We start from the raw sequence: 18,872 nt of genomic DNA on the forward strand, positions 1-18,872 counted from the left end.
GATCTATTTTGGGATTCATTAATTGCTGACAATATCACCAGTATTTTTTCAGCCACGGCCAAAGCACATCAAAATGACCAAGTTTTAAATCAAGTACCTTAGAAATGATTGGGAAACCCATTTCCTAATAAATAGACAACAGCAGGTACAAATGACCTTAATGGGAAATCTGTTTCAAAAAAATTTTTAGCAGATGATCGGAAAGGATGACCACTCTGTCCATGCATTTGAACCTTAATTTACAGTGTTGACAGTTGGAGATCTATACTGAAATCTCCTAGGGCTCCGAAGTCCTCAGTTATTGTGTATATAGTATATGTATGTCAACTTATTGTTACATACATCAATAATTTACATCAAAAGTATGTATCATTCACTTTCCTTGCGGTATGCTTTGATGATAGGAACCTCGGGGGTGTTACAACTGTTAAAATGGCATTGTCTATATACTTGGTGAAGTTATGCTCATTGATTCCTTCTTTGGGATAAAGGAAGAAGCCCTGGTGAACCCCCAAACTTAGTTAAAAATCCAAGCGACTCCCTCTTCTTTGGCTCATACCTTGGAAGCCCATTCCTGCGCCCTCTGGAATAGGCAGCGAGTCATCTAGCATGAATTCTTGCCCTTTGGAGAGGAAAGGAATCCACTAGTGCATACAACAAGCGCCTTATGAGCCCACAAAGAAGGAACGTGCGAATGCTGTTTAAGCAGCCCAGAAGATACTCTCGTGTTGGATGGTTTGATCGTAAATCTCTCGACTTTAAAGCCAGCAATAGGCAAGCCAGTTGTGTGGGACGTTGGGAACCTCCTGGCAGCTTTTATGTCCTATTTGCTGGAGAAATCTGAGGGGACACCCACTGCCATCCTAGCAGAGCAGCCAGAGGCATAAGGAAGGCAGGTCACAAACTAGGACGTTATTCGTCAGAAGGTTTGGTGAGGTATTAAGGAGTTAAATTTTCCTAGAGGCACAACACAGCATCCTTTCAGGTCACCACTGATTTCAAAATAAAACAAAGCAAAACAAAACTGGAATTTCCTGAATCAGTGTGTAAAAGGTCAACATCTGCTGATGCTCAGACATGGGGCATGTGGTGGAGGCGGCCGGATGAGATGGGGAGTGAGCGGTACAGTCAGAGGGTCCATGCAACACATGACTGACACTCCGAACAGAAACACACCCAGCGCCCAAGAACTACTTTCCATCCATCCATTTCTGACAATCTGACAGGTCAGATGGCCATCGCGGCCTCCAATGAGCTGTCTCTGCTGGCTACCATTTGGTTCCCTTTCGTCCTAAAATGCATATACATAAATGAGATTGTCAAGGCCTGAAAGGAGCCCGCTGTGGGCCGCGTGCATGTGTGTGTGTGCGTGTGCGTGCGTGTGTGTGTATACACACACACACTTAGGCAAATGCCAGGGAAATACTAAAGCAGAACATAGACACTATGAGAGCTGAAGGTTCACTTGCCAGTTTGCAGAACTGGTGCCATTTCGACAAGACCAGAAAGGCCAGGCTGGTAGCATTAGGCTGGTATCTAAAGGGTTGTGAACGCTACGTCTATTGACAGAGCCGCTGATTTTCATGGCATTTAACACACAGCTCGTGCTTAACAAATCTGCGTCCAGGCCTGTTGGCGAGCTTAAGTAAACTGGCTTGATTTACAAAGTGGAAGACATGACGGTGCATTTATAGGAAGTGGGAAGCTGTTTTATCCAAATTATCAAGTATTGCTTTGAGGATGGATGTTGGGTATTCAACGGCTGTTCGCACGCAGTCACCCTGGGTGCCACAGCACCCACGATGACGAGGGCTGCGAGGGGTGACCACAGCGATCACTTACAGGGTGTAATCTCTGCCTCCTCAGCTCTTTGTTTGAATGGGTGATTCAGCAGCCTGCGAAGGACTTAGCCATCAGAGAGACACGGTGGGAAATACAGAAACGTGAGATGCTGCTCTGCAAAGCTGTGGGGGGCATTTTCTGAATGGGCACCTCAGGCTTGGTGTTGGAGTGTCATTGTTTTATGGGTGAAGAAGGGACACTGCAATGAGACTGGAGAAATGTTCCATAGAAGCTTGAAGAGGGACTTCTCTTTCAACTGCTTCTATTTCTCCTAAAAGATTTCTTGCAGGAATTTCTGGTTAGTTGGATTCCTAAATTTTGTATATATTTTCTATACCCCATTCTCTATCAAACTTAAGCCTAAGTGGTCAGGAAAAGATGAATCGCTGTATTTTCATAGGGAGAAATGTACATACCGAGGTTTTTTTTTTTTTTTTTTCCCTTTGTTCCCCCAGAAAGACTAATGATCACCAACCTGCCTCTTTCAGGCCTTCACAAAAACTGGCATGTAATAAATTACTAAAATTCCCTCCCTCTGGTTTCATGGCGTTTTCACTGGGTTCTAATGAATATGCCTAAAGCATTCATTGGTATTCATTCTCTGCTTTTAAAAATTACGGTAGAAATCCATCCAGTCCTAAGGAGAAAGTTCAATTTGTTGTGGGTTACTAAGTATGGGTTACTAAATAGGACGGCTTATATGTCTGCTAAATGAGAAATGGTTTCCTAAGCAATCGCACCTCTGGAGAGGTGGCTTCATTGGTCAAAAGCAGTCGGGGGAGCTGTGGTGCTGGGCATGTCCTCAGCGAGGTTACACAGCGATGACTATTTTATCTGTGCTTTGACTATATCTGTGCAGAGAACAACAGTTCAATCCACAAAGAAAATACCCTCTTACATCAGAAATGGACACTGGGAAAATAGATCTTAGGAGCTCAACAAGAAAACAAAGCTAGCCTAGACTTGGTTTGGTGGTTTTTCTTTTTCTTTTTTTCTTTTCTTTTTTCTTTTTTTCTTTTTTTTTTTTTTACTTACTACCAATACTGGAAATACTGGGGATACCTGCAGAGAGAAAGAAAACAATAAAGAAAAACCGTTAGACAGTTATTAATACATGCCATCTTTAACTTAAAATACAAATCTCAGAAACTTAACACTTAATAGCATTCAAATCATTAGGAAATATGCACAGAAAAAGCAAGATATGTATTCATCCATCAAAACCATTTTGCTTTTATTCTAGAACTCCTGAACTTATCAGGGCTGGAAAACTAATGCTCCACTTCAACAGCTGGTTCAAGACAACTTCATGACATCAAACATTTTGTGCCCGCCTGTAAAGTTAACGGACGTTTGTGTGTGGTGCAAAACAGATTTTAAGCAAGGCTTATGTTCTGGGCACGGAGTGCCAAATATACACTAAGTGGACCTGTGCAAATATACCCACATACGCACTAGATCTCTTTAAATGTGTTATGAGATGCATAGGTTGGCTGCTGAAAGTCATTTGGCCCTTTATTTGATTAATTTCACATAACCATCATTTTTAGTCCTCTTTTACTTGTCAGATATGTGAATTAAACTGTGTAATAGAAACTTAATTGAGCAGAATAATTCAAGAATACATTAGGTTGTTCATATCGATCATGGACTTCATCCATTTTCCCAGCTTCCACTTTAATTTACAGGTTGTGCTAAGGTGGTGGGATCATTTTAGAATGCAGTGGACTTGGTTCAAATGTGGACGGGAATTTAGTCTGTCCCCTGAAAACTCCTAGCCAAGAGCAGGGGCACAGAAGCCAGGCTGTCTGGATTTGAAACTTTGCTCCTAGACTCACTGACTGTGCGACCTGGGGCAAGTTGCTTATGCTCTCTGTAGCTTGATTTTCTACCTCTGAGGGTTATTGCAAGGACTACACAAATTGATGAAGGCAAAGCACTCAAACTGCTGCTTGGCAGGTAGTGTGTACTATACCCATCTTTGCTGCAGATTACCATTATTGATATAGTTGGTTCACCAAGCAAGCAACACTATGATAGATATCGCTGATTAATAGTCTGAGATTTACATCTTCTTCACTAAATTTGGGTAGTGGTGCCAAGGAGGGCAGGAGATGGGACTCAGACAGGACCAGGTGAGAGTCCTGCTTGGTTACTGACTAGCTAGGTGATTTGGGGCAAGTTCCTTGCCTCTCTATGCTTATTTCCTCACCTGAAAGGGGTTAATAATATCTACTGCATAGGGCTGCTGGGGGGATTGAATGAAATAATCCATAAAAATGTCTGACACATGGTACATAGCTAATAAGTGATAGCTGTTAATGAGCTGTTCAGGTCTGTTCTCCACATCACTGGAGTGTACTCCTAACAGGTGGTAAACGTAGGAATCATTAAACTTCTATTTTCGTATTTATCTTCAAACAACTGCCCTCTGCTTGTTTTAACATTTAACATTTAACATAACTTGTTTAATCATTGTACCTTACTCAGAGATTTCTAGGTGTGTTCTTTAAAACCAAGAGCTACTTTCCTATTTCTTTAAAGGGAGGGCTTTAAAGAGGAATTAAAGCTTACCATGATTTTTTTTAAACCTTGGAAGGAATAAAATTTTATCTTTAGTTATTAAATACATTTAAAAATCTCTTGATTTTAAAGCACAGAGTTTATAGTGCTTCAGCTTAATTACGATCATTCTTCAACCAAAACTGGAAATCTGAATTTCCATTTCTGTGTTTTAGCTCTGCCCTCTGAACTGCATTTCAAGCTGAATGCAATCTCTTCAAAGGACTGCTGCATTCCTGACCCAACACGTCAGCAGACTGTCTTTGCTGCAGCGTGACAGTGACTTGGTACCGAATCTTTCCTTTTTTTTTCCCCCTTTGTAAATCCCCTGTTGAGTGAGGTATGATGGCAGCATCATAATTTTAGTATCAATTGCAGAAGCTCCAAATTTCCCCATGATCAAAAATCCTGCTCTATTGGAACCGCTTGCCTTTTGTAATCCGTCAAAGAGGATGGAAGTTAGGGTGGCAGGAAGAGACTTTTTTGGTATTTTCAAACTTACACGGAGCTAGAGGGCCATGCATAATGCAAGGCGAAGTTCTCAGGGTGTTTGGCCAGACACAATGGAGAGCAAACCTGCAAGACTATTTGATGCAGTACTTGCTGCAGCTGAATACTTTAGAAAGATGTAGAAATGTCTCAATTCCTTTGGGGATGCCAGTACAGGGAGGAATGTTCACTGCAGCTATACAAAGCTCGCCAAGCAGGGCCATTATACGATCCTATTTTCCTCATGAAGATGTTTTCTATTACCTAACATTTTGGATGCTTAAAATTCAGCCTCTTCCTCATTTTTGTGGTTCACAGTGTTTTGAGGTGTTGCCAGGTGAGTCACTTTCTATTCCATTGCTATAAAATGGCAATTGCTGAAAAGATTTTTAAACTTTTCATCAGGATAAAGATTTTTGAAGTGGCAAATAACTGAACACCAGGGGATGTCCATTAGCATATTTTCAAATGTTATGGTTTTTCCAAATGTTCCTTATTATAATGTCCAAACACCTTGTTTTTGATTCCCTACAGACAACTAAAGATTTTAATAAACCTATTACATCCATTACAAAGGCTACAGGCAAGCCAGGAGAAGTCTTCCAAATGCCTCTGGAATAAGACAAGGCTATAATTCATTTCGTGAAAGGCTGGGTTTCTTTGGGGTCTCTAAGGGATGAATCAATGAACACAATTCCATCTTAAAACAGAGACAGTGCCTGTAAACCATGGGAAGGAGAGTCACATTACTCTCAGGAAGATTGTCTAGACACATGTTGGCAGTTAACAAGTTAACATTCCCTGTGAAGTGACAAGCATTATGTAAAGAATATATCTTTTTTACCTTTAAAATTGAGCTTGGAAGTTATTTCTCCCCTTCCTCTTCATCTCTCTGATGTGGATTAGCCACTCCCTGTGATTGCACACCCCTTGTAGAGTCCTCCCTGAGAAACTGACCAACTTCTATTTGTAATTGTTTGTGTCTTTGCCTGAGAGGTCTGAGGGACAATCATCACACCTCATTCCTGTCTGTATTTCTGGAATCTGCTCAGGACAATGTCTAATACAGAAAAGCTGTTCAATGTATATTTGATCAAAACTTTGTCACTTATTTCCAAGAAGGTTTCTATCACAGTGAAAATACTTTTTGGTCATAGTATGATCTTGGCCCATATAAAATGTTCCATGGAAACATTTCTCGGAGTTCAGTATTAATGGAAATTTTTGTTCTTTCTGGACATTTCCTCCATTCTGGTAGCCAGAGTTATACAATATACAGATGCCCCTCACGACTCTGCCTTCCAGAAAGTGGAGCAGAGGCTCAAAATGCAACCTGGTGCTCAACTGGGTAAACTCATTTCATATTTGGCTCTTTTCCTTCTATTCCTTCTCTTACATCTCCTTTTATACTCCTATTTGGATACTCTTATTTGTATCTGCCTTTTTCCCTAAGCCACCCAGGGGCAAATAAATCCAGATGTTGTGGATCTAAAGCATAGTCAAATCTGAGAGAAAAGGAATATTAACTTTAAAATACAAAATTATATATGAAAGTCATTTTTTTTAAAAGCTTAGAAGGATTCTAGTGAGGAATCCTGAAATTTAAGCTTCATTAGGGCAAATCCATCTATGAAACAACCTCAAAAATACTTGCAAAAGATAAATACATGATAGGTAGACAGAAAGGAAGCATGAGACCAGGTAAGCTGATTTAGAAAGAGTAACTTAAAAATGAAGAGCAGAAAGGGAGTTACGAAATAATCTCACGGAGCCTTTCACTTTACAAAAGAAGAAACTGAAGGCACAAAGAGAAGCAAGAGCCTTGTCCAAGCTGACACCTTTATATTCAACATTGGAACTGGTAATTCCTAATTCTTGTTTACTGAAACACTGCTAAGCTTTCACTGAGGAAATGAAGCACAGGTATGCATGAACTTCACCAGAAGGTTCTTCAATACATGGTCTATGAGTTAATACTGTTGCTTCTTCTAGAAGAGAAATGCTGCTTCAGTCAGAGATACACATACATGTTGAATAAGCTGAAGAGCTTCATGTGCTAAAAAAATTAAAAGGTGCTCGGCTTGTAGGCACTTGACTCCTTAACTAGCCCTCCCCACTCCTATATTTATTTTAACGTTCGTTTTAAAGGGAATCTACTGCAAGGGTGAGCACTTAGTAGAATTATTTAATTATTTTCTCCTTCTCCTTCTTCCTGTGATTTTTCTAACCCTCCCAAGTAAAGGGCTAAAGGGGGCATAGCTAGGCCACAAAACAAACACCCTAATCTTCTGAAGCAGACTAATGCAGTGCCAAAAGTCGTAACTCCTTCTGAGAATCAATGCAAAGTCAGCAGCTTTTCATCGAGGAAATCAGAAGGGACACAGATTTGGCATGCCTCAGATTGAGAGGAAATATTGCCACTGTTGTGATAGATAGCTTGAAAAAAACCTATCAAGCAGATGACTGGATCTTCAGAAGAAGCCAGGCTGCAGCCATCACAAGCTATAACTCCAAAAACCCAGTTGAATAAGAAGTGAGTGATGAGGGAGAAACCATTCTGCAGCCTCACTTGTATCCTGGAGGAATTGCTTCCAATGTCCTTCTAGCCCTGGTCAACACAGAAGCCCACTGTGTTGAGAGGAGGTACAGTGAGCTGTCTACTAGGAGCTCAAAGGTGAAGGAAGTAAAGTTGCCTTCACAGAATTGTGCCATGAAACCATCATATAAATGATCCAATCAAAGTTAGGTACACTCATCTTACAAGAGCAGAAGGGTCTAGGACCTGAGTGTATGTGACAGACTTGGCAGAGGTGACCTCAACCTGATGTAGCCTCTTGACATATCTGAAGAATGGGAGAACAGCCAATCAGAAGGGAGAAGCCTAGAATGAGGAGCATTTTGAGGCATATGGTAGCACTGCTGGCCCAGCATTGTCTCAGGAAGAGGGAAGGGTGACCTGAAAGCTTTCAGACCTTCAGCGTTCTGTTGGCATTAGGCAGGCTGACTCTGTGGCAAGATGGATGCGTCAGGATGTCTCAGCCTCATGTTATTAGCATTAAAGTCATTTAAATTTCCTGATCCCATGCTCACCAAACAACCTTCTGATTATTATCTGGCTCTGCAAAGAGTCTTAATTACGAGGCAGAGAATACACTGGTCATAAGGACTTAAATATTCTGAATACCATCACAGTTATCTCATATTCTGGATGCATAAATTGGGTTTTGGACACAATTTATCTCCCTATATAGTTGCTGTCTCCACAGGGAGAATTTACTCATCAGGCTGGGATGAGTCGACGTGTTAGATCTCAGTGAAATTATAATGACAGTAGCATCTCACTTTGTTGTGTGCTTACTATGTGCCTGCCTCTGTTCTAAATACCTTATGTGTATTAATCCATTTAATTTTTATGACAATCCTCTGAGGTCAGCACTCAGGTTTATTTTTCAGAGGGGGTAAATCCAAACACAAAAAGCTTGCCCAAGATCGTTTCTACCCGTTGGGAAGGAAACTGAGATCTGAATCCAGAGGTCCAGGTTTCAGAGCTTGTGCCTCTAACAACTACTCCATACTATAATCTCTTAATTTGTTGTATTTCTCTCCAATCTTCAAAAAACAAAAACAAAAAACAGTTCTAAAAACTAAAAGTTTTTTTCCCCCCAAAAAAATCACCGGCAGCACAACATAACGTGCTCTGAGCTAATTTAGTGGCCAAACCTGACTGGAAGGGGTATGAGGTGAGAATAATCATGGGTTTGCTGCTGAAATATTAAAATGTTTGATTAAATGGTGCTACCTTACATTGTGCTGTGGGTATGGACATAATACATGTCTATAATATATGTACTACCTTTAGGATCCTAACAATTTTGAATTTCAAATCATATTTGGTCCCGTGAGCTTCTGATAAGGATTGTGGATTAATGCTTATACAAGAATAATTTGGTATTCTGGTTTTAGATATTGGGCCAGCAGCTTGGTTCACACAATAAGGCTCTGAGAGGAAAGTACTCTCTTAAGGTGCTGATAGAATCAGGGTTCTGAGCCTGAAAGGCTGGTGGACAGAGCCTGAGAATGCTCAAGTCACTGAGGCCATGAATGCCATGGGGGAGGTCTGTGAAGATCAGTCAGCCAATGTGCCATCTCTAGATGGCTGGATGGGCCATGAACACTCATGAAAAAAATGTGAGTCATTTTCCCATTTTATTTCCTCCAAGATAGCTGACTTTTCCTGTAGGAGATTGAAGACCATTGTGTTAAAGCTGCTGAGCTGTGAAGACCACACATTCCAGGAGACGTGGGAAGATGGATGGGAGGTCAATGTACCCATGTGCACATTACAGCATTATTTAGGTTTACCTACTCATTCACCAAATAGTTGATTCTACAAATATTTATAAAGGCCAGGAATACAGTATGGTCTTATTCTTAAATTGCTAACATTTTAGCTTCTAAGTCAGATAGATCTGAGTTTAAGTCTTGTTCTGTAATGCATTCGCTGTGGGACCTTGGGACAACTTACTTATTAATCTTTGTGTGGTTGTGGTTCCTTATTTGTCAAATGTGGATAAAAATAGTACATACCCCATGATGACTAGTATAAGGATTTAACATAAGAATGCACTTAAAGCCCTTCACAAACTATAAAAGTCAATGGCAAACTTGATAGAAGTGGCCATTATTATTATTACAATTTTGGTTATAGAAAGTCAACCAATTGTAAGTGGACATACACTCTCAAGAATCTAAAGTGCAAAGAGCAATTGATTTTTCCTGGGAGGATCTAGGTGAGCTGCAGAGAGAAGTTGGCCTTAAGGGGCAGCCTTGAAAAAGGAGAATTAAAATAAAGATGAGAGAAGGGCAATTAGAGAAAGGAATAAATCTAGTATCTAGCATGTTGACTTTGAGATCTTCGTAGACAGCTGGAAAAATCAGTCTGGATTCATTAGAAGGATGCCAGGCTGTAATTGACTGATTACTATTAAACCAGTATCAGTGAGAACTAAAACCACAGGAATAGATGGAAATGACAAGGGGAAAACCATAGACTGAGAAGAGGTGGGGTGGAGAGCTCGAAAAATTTAAGGCAAGGGCAGAAGTGGAGTCTTTGGATAAGACTGGCTTATTTGAACAGGTGTCAAAATGTTCCTAGCCCCGTGGAGAATAGAGGAAGTCACTGAACTTTAACCTGAGAAGCAATATAGTGCAATGTGCAGTCCCTGGAGTCAAGACATACATGGGTTTAAATCCTCCCTCTCACCCTGACTAGTCTTGGAAACCTTAAACAAGATATCTTCCCTCAGCAGTCAGCAGATTCCATATCTATAAAATGAAACTAATAGCATCTACTTTATAAGAGTGTTGTGAGTTAAGAACGAACTAAATGCATGTAAAGCACTTAGGAAACTGTCTGGATAATGATACACACATGTGCACACCTGGGAAAATATAAATTGGTCAATGTGAATTTAATCCTAGAGAAAATAATAGAATGATCACCAAATTACTTTCCATTACTCAGAGGAGCCCTAGATATTGTGTAACAATTGAAGTTGGATTTCTGAGCAAACAAATAATGTCAATGTCAGAACAATTTAATTTTCTCTCTTTGAAGAATATTAGACTGTGTAGGTAAGAAGAAAGTGAAAGATTGTATACAGAGAAACTGGATGGGCTTTCTAAGTCTTTCTTCATGACATTTGTTATCACTAGGCTGTAGAAATTGCTTCGAGTAGTCGGTCCCCGAAAGAGTGTTTTATAGAAAGTTATTAAGTGTTCCATGAACAGTTAAGTTTGGGAAACACAGGGCAAAATATAATACTTTACTATAGGATTCTCAAATGTTTTTAATAAGGTAATATGAGTATCTTAGAGTCATTATAGCTTACAGCATTTTCCAAACTTATTTGGCCATGAAATTCTGTAAAGGGTCACAGAACCCACCTCAGGAAGCAGAGGCATAGACGATATTGTATCTTTCTTAGAGTTATAGTTCCTAAAGGTTGACTGTTGAGATTTCAGCATCTTGCTATAAAAAATATTGTGTGTTAATCCATAGGGATCGGATCAGAAATTTAAAGAGGTTTTACTTAATACTTTTATTCACGAGCTGGACAATAACAATCAAGTGAATCATAAGGAAGCACAAAGTTGGACAGAGTTGCTATCTACTTGGAAGATGGAAAAGAACTTCAAAGGATACTGGGAATACTATCAAAAATAGAATGCAGATCAACAGGGAGAAGAAGAAAGATGTCTTACAGAGAAAACACAAGCTTTGTAGAAAAATAAAGAAAACATTTTGAGATTATATATATATAATTATATATATATATTATATATATATATATGTATCTCCCAAGAAAACACACTGAGTCTCCAATAGAAAGCGTGGTGAATAAAGTGTAATCACAAGAGTCATTACTTCTGCTTCCACCGAGTCTGTTGTAGTGATGAGCAAAGGGAAACGTGATGTGTCTCGCACATTATAGGGACAGCTCTGTTTTAGAATGCTGGGGCTCTGTATTCTTCTCTCCTGGCTCTATGTGCTCCTTATAAACGTGGACTTGGTGATGCTCCAGAATTCAGGACTTCCAAAGTCATATGCTTCCGAGCAAAGTCCTGGTTTAGGGTCCTCTGAATGATGGGTTAACTGTCTGTGAAGGGAGATCTTATAATTTCATGGTTTAACAAAGTTCTTTTAGTTCTTTTGCTAAGAGTAGGCAGGAACTGACCTTCCTATTAAAAAATGATCCTGGCTGCTGAGATTCTGCTAAATCAAGAGATTATCCAAGATGCATGGTGTTTCTAGGCCATTGAAGAGTTGATGTTGAGGGTTCAGAGACTGTAGCTATTCTTTTTATACTTCTTAGGTTTTGTATTCTTGTACTAGGATATGGCATATCCTAAGTGTTCCTCTTAAATAACTGACTCATGGTGCACCACATAGAGTCGTGTGTGTGTATGTGTGTATGTGTGCACACACACACAAGCATGTATGCATGTATATAAGAAAAAGCCGATATAAAATAAGAATCACAGGACTGGCAAAAGTCCTGTGTTTGGCTGACATTTCAACACTAAAAAATTAGAGGGCCTCTAGGGCAAGCAACCCAGCAGGAGACATGAAAATCTTATTATATGAAATAGAATTTGATGATGTTAATCTGGAGAAGAAGAGAAACTGGCATCCATATAGCTCTTTTACTACTTAAAGAGAAAAAAATAATTGGAAATTAGGACATACTCAAAAATAGCATTGAGAAATAAGTTTTATAACAATCAAAGGTGTCCAATAATGAACAAGTATACCTTATGAAAAAAATCCTAAAATTAAAATTAGTTTTGAACACTTATTTTGTGTCCGGTGTTATGCTGAACACATTACATGCAGTAGCTTTTCAAGTCTCTCAAAATTCCTATGATGTAAGAACTGGTTACTACTTTCACATCATAGATGGGAAACTGAGTGTTGGAGAGGTTAGTTTACTTTTCCAAGGTCACACAGCTAGTGAATATATGAACTGTATTTGATCCTGGGACTTGTGTACTAACCCACTGAATTGCTTATTTCCATCCTTAGATGTTTTAAAGCACAGTCTGATGTGTCAGAAATTCAGCTTAAGGGGTTCTTGCCATTGTAAGGCTTTTCCATTCCAAGACTGAACCACTGCAGTAATCTCTAAAATCTTCCACCTAATTTCTGCCATATGGAAGACTGAAACATTGAATGGAGCCTCCTTGGGGGTTGTGTCCCCCTGTCACCTTCATATTTTAAGAAAGATGGGAAAAAGTCTAAAAGTCTAGAGAAGGCCAGTAAAAACTAAGGGACAGATGGGCAATGGAGTCCACAAAGAAAATCAAAAGAGGTCGCATTCCTTTGGTCAGGGAGTGATTGGTGATCTCCTGCAATATGCAAAAGATGAGGGGTATGTACATCATTTCCATGGAGAATGTACAAAAAAATCCATTTCAGTGAAAAAGCTTGGCTGGCACAAGAAGGTGTTCCCAGTGAAAATGTCTTGAAGTAAAGACCAGTCATGCTAGCATAGAAGCCAACGCAGCAGCTCAGGCCACCTGCCTTTCTGGGATAGTTCTGACAAGTTGGCCGGCCCTGAGGTTGAGCCAGAACGCTAGCAAGTGTTGGTGAGCCTTCCTCTGCTCCATCCTGTCCCACTAAAGCAGCAGCAGACACTGAAAATGGAATCTGAGCCACTTTCATTTTGGGAGACCTTTAAAGTAAATATGACAAGTGTGGTGATAGGGATTCTTGGTTGCCAGCCACAGGGTCTCATAAACAAATACCCTCATGATGCCTTCCAAATTTGTGAGTCTATGGCCCTGAACAATTGAGGACAGCCAACAGAGTCTCTGCTAATAAAATTGCCTTGAAAAGCCAACATTTCTGCTTAACAGAGCTTTATGTATTAATTTTAGGAGCTAGACTGTCCATTTTTTTCTTTAACACAGAAAGAAACCGAACACCCTTACAAATAGGGATGCTTTTTTAAATCTTTTGAAGAATATTTTTTTCTGCTTCATAGAAATTTTATCATAATTTCATGCCCCCATACTTCATGGCTTGTTACTCGCTCCATTAGTCTTACATTTAACTTGATAAGGTCCTGGTTCCTGTGATATTAGTTTTTAGGTTTTGGTTTCTCACAGCTGCTGCTTTGAAGTACCTGATAACATTCTTAGCCTCACAGAGAGCCAGTGGCTTTTCAAGCCCTCATTCCCCCACTGCTCACTGTCCTGCTATTTCTGTTACTTCTCACTTCGTGAGTGTCTTCCCAACCTCACCCCTCCTCTATTTTTGAAAGAGGGGGAACCTGGGGCTTTTGCAAGTGGCTAATTCAGTCCATCCATGGAATTGGGGAGTTTATTCTGGAAGTAATCATTTCTCTCCCTGAGCATGTCAGGGCATGTCTTCCTGTAGATGTTCAGGGATTTTAGTGGGGTATACGCATGAGTGGTAATGAGGCATCTCTCATGGTTCCTGTAAACACACGCGCTCAGACATTCCTTTTCTTAATGCAGTACCTATAGTCACGCCCTGTAGCAAAAGGTGGCTTCTCCTTGTAGGATCCATGCCAAGCATGACCTCAAGTGCTGAAATTTGGAAAAAGCCAATTATTTCACTAGGCAAAATTAGGCTGCAGCTAAAATAGGACAGGGAAGCATCTTCCAGAAAAAGCATCACTCAAGTCACCCAGTAAGGGAAATGGGATTATAACCATGTAGAGAATTTCTGGAGTTGTTTATGGTTAAAATTAAGTTACAGTTGGGAGTTTTAATAGGTTAAGCAACCTATTAAACAACACAATAGGCTATTGTCATTTTAATAGGAAAGTAATCTGGGGCAAGAAAACAAACATCTCCTGTTTCATCCACTTAGAAAAAATGTCTCCTGATTTCCATCATCTCCCAACACATTTGATGTGAATGTTGGAAGACTGAATTTAACAGATGATCCGAGTGTGAAAATGTGCTTACAAGTCGTAAAATAGAGACTAAAGCTTTAGCTGCATTTCGAAGAGGAACAAGATAACCGTGAGAGTAAAAGCACAATTGCAAGTGAAACTGAGGGAACTATCAGCTCATCGTGTGCACAAAATCCAGTGTTACAGAGCAAAGTTACTCACAGGTATTTGCAGTGCCTTTGGGGATGGGGAGATATGAGCCTGGACTCCAAGGTCGGCCCTGATAATTCTTCTTGCATTTCCCACAGTCTGGACCTGTAGTGTTGTGCTCACATTCACAGGTCAGTTTGCTGTTGTCATACACGCACACTGTGGCGTGGAGATTACATTTGCACCTAAACAGAAGAGAGATAAGAGTTCATTGTAAGTCAGGTGATCATGGAGGCTTTACCCATCTATCTCCTGGGGTGGTGGCTCTGACACCCTGCAGTGCTTGAGCTACATAGAGGCTCTGGGCAAAATGTAGATCTGCAGTCCCCACCTTCAGAATCTTCTCAACAAGGGACAAAGGGTAGGGTTAGGATACAGTCTATCTCATACCACACTTTGAGGAATCCTAATACTAGTCGGTCTGTTCAGTGGGGGCCTGAAGGTCTCGTAAGACAACTGTGCTACAAAATCAAGGGTTTCTCAACAGGTATTCAAAATATTGCCACCAATGAGCAGTGATCTTATAATATTATCAAATCTATGACAATTTCATCTGGGTTTGAAAAACAATGTTATCTTCTGTTTTTTCCTTAAACCAGAATGACAATTCTTACTTGTTTAAAAGAAACGATGACCATTAAGACAATTTGCTATTCAGACTTGTTTTATAGACCTATGGAGATCAAAATTAGGTATTCCTGATTGTCTAAAACGACATTATCCCAGATCAGAAATTTTTCCCACCAAGGCCTCTAATCAATCCGAGTGGTCCTTAGATTTCTCACTCACAGCAAATAAGGTAATTACAAAGGTCTCTCAGAAATGGGTCAGATGACTCAGATAAAAGATGCTTAGAAGCCTAGAAAATAAAATAAAATAATAAAATAAAATAAAATAAAATAAAATAAAACTATGTGGCAGGGGTCTGAGGTCATTTGCAAATGCCTTGCCTTTGGTGCCTGTGAAGAGAGCTGTGATATATGAGAGGCAACAATGGAATATGCAGGTTCCACAAAAACACTTTCCCCTATCCAAAGTCTTGCACTATAAAATCTCAAAGGCCAACTGGATATTTGTTGATGTAGCAGGTTATAAATTGTAACATCCCAAGCACTCTGCATCCTCTGGAAAAGTAAAACCAAGGTTGCCAGGATGACCATGACCCAGGGGCCAGGACAGAGTAGGCAGGAAGCAATGTGTCCACATAGAGGGGAGAACTAGGACATCCGTGACGGGGCATAAAGGATCAAGATCTGTTACGGCCAGCATCTGAAAATGTTATGTATGTGTGTTTGTGTGTAGATGTGTGTGTGTTTTTAAACTAGTCTGGCCTCTTCTAGGAAGTAGGACAAAAATATAGAAAGCCGAACTTCATGAAGACAAAGAAAGATTATAGTGTTTTACATTTGCTTTCCTTTGCGGGGTATGTCGTGAATTGGAAAAAGTTAACAGTAGTCTTTCTTAGTAGGAAAAGAAGATTATTTCAGAACTGATGTTGGGATGCCTGGGTGGCTCAGTGGTTGAGTGCTTGCCTTCAGCTCAGGTCGTGATCCCAGAGTCCTGGGATCCCACATCGGACTTCCCGCAGAGAGTCTGCATCTGCCTATGTCTCTGCCTCTCCCTCTGTGTCTCTCATGAATAAATAAATAACAATCTTTAAAGAAAAAAAAGAACTGATGTTGGTTTCTCTGACATCTGTAAGCAACATCCAAGTTTCTTGTGTGCAGATGATGTTTGGAACACCGACCCTTCCTCATGGCAAGAAAGTGAAGGAGTGGCTAAGATTGTTACTGAGAACTGTTGGGCTCTCTTCTAACTCAAAGGTGTAGCCCCTGAAATAATACCCACCCCTCGCCACCCAAACCTCCCTGGATAAGACCACACGTCTGCTTTATCAAGGGTCTACTATAATTTGCAATACTTACAGCTATACTCTGCCCTCTGTATAGTTATAAATGGTAAAAAGCTGGAAGTTTACTACTTAAACAATACCTATTCAACTTAGATACATAAAAAGAACCTTTAAAATTAACAGATGTACAGTGTTCTAAAAAGATGAGAAAAACATGATTCAGTTAAGTGAAATAGACAGTGTTTAATCATGAGTTAGGTCTCGTAACAGTCTCCTCTATGCAGGGAGTCACTTGTGTTAGATTGCTTATAAAAGGATCTTTCTCCTTCCAACATTAGCACCTTTATTTATGGGTGTGTTTTTTTTTAAATATGGAAGATGTTAGAAACCTAAGTGATAGAAGCACCAACTTATACCAATTTAGCACCCTATCTGGTGTTAAAAAATCCAAAGGAGGAAATGAACAATATGACCCCAAAGAATATGCGTGTTTCATACGGAAGATCAAGAACACAAGTAGTAACTGTAAACTGGATTAAATATCTTTTAGCTGCTAATACTTTCATACTTGTAGTCCCTTTCTGAGTTACAGACAATTTCCATTCTCAAGACTTTATATTTGCTGAGAAAATATTCTTTAAATAACAAAAGAAGGTGAAAGAAAAATAGATGACTATTTAGTCTCATTTCCCTCAGATTTCTTCCAATTCATGGTGCATCCTCACCTGTCCAAAACCCAATCATTCAAGGCTCAATTCAATTCAAACTCTTCCCAGTTATCTATCCTGCTCACTGCAGACACCCTGAGCTCTATCTTCTGATTTCGTTAAATGCTTCTGTGTATTTGGTTGGGTTGGTTGTTACTTAAGGCTCTTTGAGCTTTTAGAACACGTTGACTCATTGCATAAATCTCTCCCATCTTAAGGGGAGAAATACTCACCTTGTACCCCTGGTCTTCTTTTCCAGTTACCTCTTTAACACTCTCCTCTCTTCTTGAGTTTCCTATATCTGCATTTTCCATTCTCTCATCCCCCACTCACTTTCTCTTTCTCACCAAACGCAGCCTCTCTTGCCAATGTCATCCATAATCTCTTTGTTGAAAATCCAATGGATAATTTTCTTTGCCTTATTTGACCTCCCAGTAGTATTTGAATCTGTGGGCTACTCCCTTTCTTCTGATGCTTTGTCCTTGTTGGATTCTCAAGCTCATATTCAGAACCCTCTTCTTATTTGTGTTCTCTTTATGTGCTGTTCTTGGGGTTCTGGCCTGTGAACACTGTCAGCCTAAGTGACTCTCTTTGAACACTCTTTTTTTTTTTTCAGATTTTATTTATTTATTCGAGAGAGACAGAGAGAGAGAGAGAGAGAGAGAGAGAAAACACAAGCTGGGGGTGGGGAAGAGGGAGATGGAGAAGCAGACTCCCCGCCAAGCAGGGAGCCAGATGTGTGGTTTGATCCCAGGACTCTGGGATCATGACCTGAGCTGAAGGCAGATGCTGAACCAACTACGCCACCCAGACACCCTCTTTGAATACTCTTAACACAGATTGTCTCTTCAGTTTCCTCTGCAGTCCTTAATGGCTTTGAGTTATAGCAAACTTGCATTTTAAAGAAAACTTGCATAATCTTCCTCTACCCTGAAATAATAAGCATATACAAAATAAGCTTAAACATTTGAAAACATTTTAGGAGATTCAGAGATTCTGTTACCCATAGGGATCCATAGAACCCTCTTTCCATTATTCCCAGTGAGGATTATCTGATCGACATGTTGATAAATCCTGGATCGATCGATATCTCCCTCATGGATCTCTTTCTTGGGTATGTTAAACTCAACAGGTCCCATATTGAATTCTGGGGTTTCCCTCTCCTACCCACTCCTCCTTCTGGGGTTACTGTGTCAGTAAATTGCATCACCTTTCAGGCAGTTAGTTGAGAATGCCTCCCTCTTTCTTTCCTATCATAACTAACTTGTCATTGTTCCGTCTCTCATCAAGTTCTAAGATCCCTTCTCCTTGATAACTCTCAAACACGTAGTATAGTTCTAGCCATTGCCACTGCCCTAGTTGAGATTGCCATCACCTTCGATCTGCTCTATTACAATGGCCTCTGAACAGACCTTATTGCCTCCAGTCATGGTTCTCCCAGCTCAGTCTCAACACAACAGTCAACATAATCCTTTACACAAAAATATCAGAGTCATCTTGGCTTCGAATCATTGTAAGACTTGTCACAATTCTCAGAGTAGAGTTCACACTCTGTAACGTGGCCTCCAAGTCCCTTCAAAGCTTGTGTCTCTTCCCTTTTCCAGTCTCATCTGCACCACTGGTAATACTACTCAGTTCTTCAAACTTTGCCTTCAGGTAATTTTTTTTTTTTTTTTTTTTTAAAGATTTTATGTATTTATTCATGAGAGACAGAGAGAGAGGCAGGGACACAGGCAGAGGGAGAAGCAGGCTCCCTCTGCAGGGAGCTCGATGTGGGACTTGATC

The 18,872-nt window shown here is 40.1% G+C and overlaps 1 protein-coding gene across 13 annotated transcripts in view; it reads right to left on the reverse strand.

Moving 5' to 3' along the window:
- The window catches only part of NTNG1 (netrin G1), a 307,376-nt gene that overhangs the window by 66,655 nt on the left and 221,849 nt on the right, over positions 1-18,872 (reverse strand). For all 13 annotated transcript variants that reach the window (XM_072754469.1, XM_025996456.2, XM_072754468.1 and 10 more), the window contains exons 4-5: positions 14,541-14,713; positions 2,878-2,904 (exon numbers count right to left, since the gene is read on the reverse strand). In XM_072754469.1, coding sequence (XP_072610570.1) covers positions 2,878-2,904; positions 14,541-14,713 — 200 coding nt within the window. The remainder of the gene's footprint in view (positions 1-2,877; positions 2,905-14,540; positions 14,714-18,872) is intronic.

This window comes from Vulpes vulpes, chromosome 3 (genome assembly GCF_048418805.1).
Source record: "Vulpes vulpes isolate BD-2025 chromosome 3, VulVul3, whole genome shotgun sequence".
Classification (NCBI taxonomy): Eukaryota; Metazoa; Chordata; class Mammalia; order Carnivora; family Canidae; genus Vulpes; species Vulpes vulpes.